Raw genomic sequence first — 3,246 nt, forward strand, 5'->3', positions numbered from 1 at the left:
TCGGAGAGCTCTGGTGATGATGACATACAGTTGCAGGCCCAAACATCATCCAGAGCAAAGAGAAAAGATCGAAAAAAAAGATTATCTGGAAAAATGCAAAAATGGAAGCTTTTGATAAAAAAACTTTGAATTTAAAGGAAACACTAATCTTCCCGAAAATATAAAGCAGTTAGATGCACCTCAAGAATTGTTCAAGTTCTTGTTCATATCTTATTGATATGATCGTGGAGCAATCAAACTTGAAGTCACTTCAAGACAACATCAACAAGCCAGCAATCATTTCAAAAGATGAAATTGAACAATTCATTGGAATCGTAATTTTAATGTCTTGTGTGAAGTTGCCATCAACGAGGATGTATTGGTCAAAACATGTTGGCCAGTCTGAAGTCTACGAAACCATGACGTGTAATAGATTTGAGGTTATAAAGAAGAACTTACATTTCAACAACAATGACAAATTCAAGCCGCGTGGAGCAGATGGCCATGATAAACTTTTTAAAATCCGGACTCTTTTGGATCAAGTTCGGGAACGTTTGTTATTGGTGCCGAAAGATGAGTACTTATCAGTAGATGAGCAAATAATTCCCACCAAATGTCGTCACGAAATCAAGCAATCTAATCCTGCAAAACCCCATAAATGGGGTTATAAAAATCTGGTTTTGAGTGGTGTTTCAGGGTTCAGCTATGATTTCGACATTTTTGCTGGAGATCAAAGTAATTCCTATCCTTCAGATGCACCTGATCTTGGCGTCAGTTTTAACGTCGTAACCCGACTCGCCTCCACTGTACCTAAACATAAAAACTATAAAATATGTTTTGATAATTGGTTTAATAGCCCAAAGCTTCAAGTTTATTTATTTAAAAGTGGTTTGCTATCGTTGGGAACAGTGAGATTAAATCCTGTGCCGAACTCGAATATGCCTGTTGAGAAAGATTTGAAAAAAAAGGGACGTGGAAGCATGACAGAAAAAACAGCAATCATAGACGGTGTTAAGCTAAGTTTAGTGTCGTGGTACGATAATAAGGTTGTGAATATGCTGTCAGCTTATGTAGGAAGTGAGCCGAAAACAACAAAACGGCGGTATTTTCGGCGAGAAAAACAATTCAAGTATGTGACATCTCCTCAAGCTGTGGATGTTTACAATCAGCACATGGGGGGTGTAGATTTGCTTGATTCTATGCTTGGCTATTATAGAATCCATTTACGCTCTCGTCAATGGTACAAACGAATTTTTTTCCACATGGTAGATATGAGCCTTGTAAATGCTTGCTTGCTATGGCGCCGAATCAAAGAAAATGATGAATACATGCCCTTGTTTGCTTTCAAACTCCGGCATATGCGTAACATATGCGTAAGGCAGGAAAGGTTTTAGGTATGGCCAAAAAACGTGGTCGTCCAGCTGGAACACCAACTTTAAGTACACCAACTAGCCGAGCCCCCACTCCATGCACTCCGTCCTATTCACCAGTACCCAGGAAAAAGTCACGTAAAACTCCATCAAGACTTCAAGATTTACCACTTAATTCGGTGCGTTCAGATAACTTGGATCATTTCCCGGAATGGAAGAAGAATCAAAGCAACTATGCCAGAATTGCAACAAATTTCGTTCTTTTGTACGATGTCAGAAATGTGAAGTTTATTTGTGCTTCAATGAAAAAAGAAATTGCTTTACGGATTTCCATAAGACATAATTTTTCTCAAACGCATACGAAGCCATATATGACATATTTATTTTTCGGTTAAATTTACTTAAATGCATTAATATATGGCTTTGTTAATAATTTTTGTAAAAAATTATTAAAAAAAAAAAAATTATTAAATAATTCCTTAACAACAATAAAAGATATTTTCACAAAAAAAAATGTTTTTTCCATCGTTTTTATAATTCATGCAATAAGGGGTTAGGAATAAATTGGATACAGCTCTCTCAAAACACCGCACTTAGTATTGATAATTCTTATGAAAGAATAACGATGATAATATAATACTTCATTGTATTTTAGTTTAAATACACAATCGGCTTAAAGAAAGATCCTATACGTTGAATATTCAAAAAGTTTATAGAAGAAGCCCATTCTAGCCTCCGATTCTTTAACCAGCGTATTTAAAATCATTTTATTTTTTTTGTGCTTCCTGAATTTCCTGATTTTTGTTTAAGCGTAAATAAAAGTAAATACATGAAGGGTGTAGTATCCGTGGGATGATAGTTGGTGCGTTGGACTGTCATGTCAGAGGTCTTGGGTTCGACCTACATTTTTTTCACGGGTACTGCCTCCTGCGAGGAATTGACAAATTCTCCGCTCGAATTCGCCTTTAAACTGTTGGTCCCCTCCATCCATGACAACATTACTCGCCACAGGATTGTTTAAGAGTTGTAAGTCACTCGGCCCTAGTTCTCAAGAGACTGTCTTGCCACCTACTCAATTTATTTAAATATTTTCCATTAGTATGTTGTAATTCAATTAAAAGTATTCTTATTTACAATGAGAAAAGGATATAGTATACCCACAATAATCAGACGTAGCACATGCAATTCAACGTGTTTTAAAACTTTGTTTGATTTATGTTGCCACATAGCATTTTCAAAAATAAATGAAAATCATTGAAAAGAGTTCTTGAAATATAACAGATTTTAAAGAACATAAATAATGAAAAATTATATAAGTGGTGTTATACCTACTTATAATAAGGTAATTAACTTCTGATTCAATTTCTCTCGTTAATATCGTTAATTTTAAAAGGCAACCATGACGACAACCGATGACGACCACGACGACGACGTACGATGGATGCATCACGCCGCCACCAATCGCCGCCGCTGGCCGCCGACAAAATGTGAGAAAAACATTTTTGTTTTAAATCTGAAAACTTTAAATACACACGTTCGTTTATTAACATATTAATGATGTGTATGTAATAAATGATTGGTTCTTATAAAATTAAATGAGAATATTTTCGTCCTTGATATTTACGACTATACATTACATGTGTACATATATCTATAATATGCATTATGAAACAAAACAAAACCTTAAAAACTTCAAGTACATTCAGCCCTTAATAACTTTTGTTTAATGTCATTTTACATCAGGCTATTGTGTCGGTGGAATATGACTTTCGAATTCAAAACCATCAGACACAGTGGTCCATATAATTACCCAAAAATACCAAATAATACAAATTTATTTATTGACAGAATCATTATGAACCAATTTGTTCTAGATGAAGGGCTGAATGAACAATTT

The 3,246-nt window shown here is 34.9% G+C and overlaps 1 protein-coding gene across 1 annotated transcript; it reads left to right on the top strand.

The window, feature by feature from the left end:
- Nucleotides 1–218: 218 nt before the first annotated feature.
- LOC129944832 (piggyBac transposable element-derived protein 3-like) lies at nucleotides 219–1,373 on the top strand. Its single transcript, XM_056054493.1, has one exon. It carries the CDS (start codon nucleotides 219–221, stop codon nucleotides 1,371–1,373), a length of 1,155 nt encoding a protein of 384 aa, XP_055910468.1.
- Nucleotides 1,374–3,246: the final 1,873 nt, after the last annotated feature.

The sequence above is a fragment of the Eupeodes corollae genome, chromosome 2, assembly GCF_945859685.1.
Source record: "Eupeodes corollae chromosome 2, idEupCoro1.1, whole genome shotgun sequence".
NCBI lineage: Eukaryota > Metazoa > Arthropoda > Insecta > Diptera > Syrphidae > Eupeodes > Eupeodes corollae.

What these genes read in the sequence shown, in the direction of transcription:
- LOC129944832 (XM_056054493.1), top strand. Translation starts at nt 219, where the DNA reads ATGATCGTGGAGCAATCAAACTTGAAGTCACTTCAAGACAACATCAAC.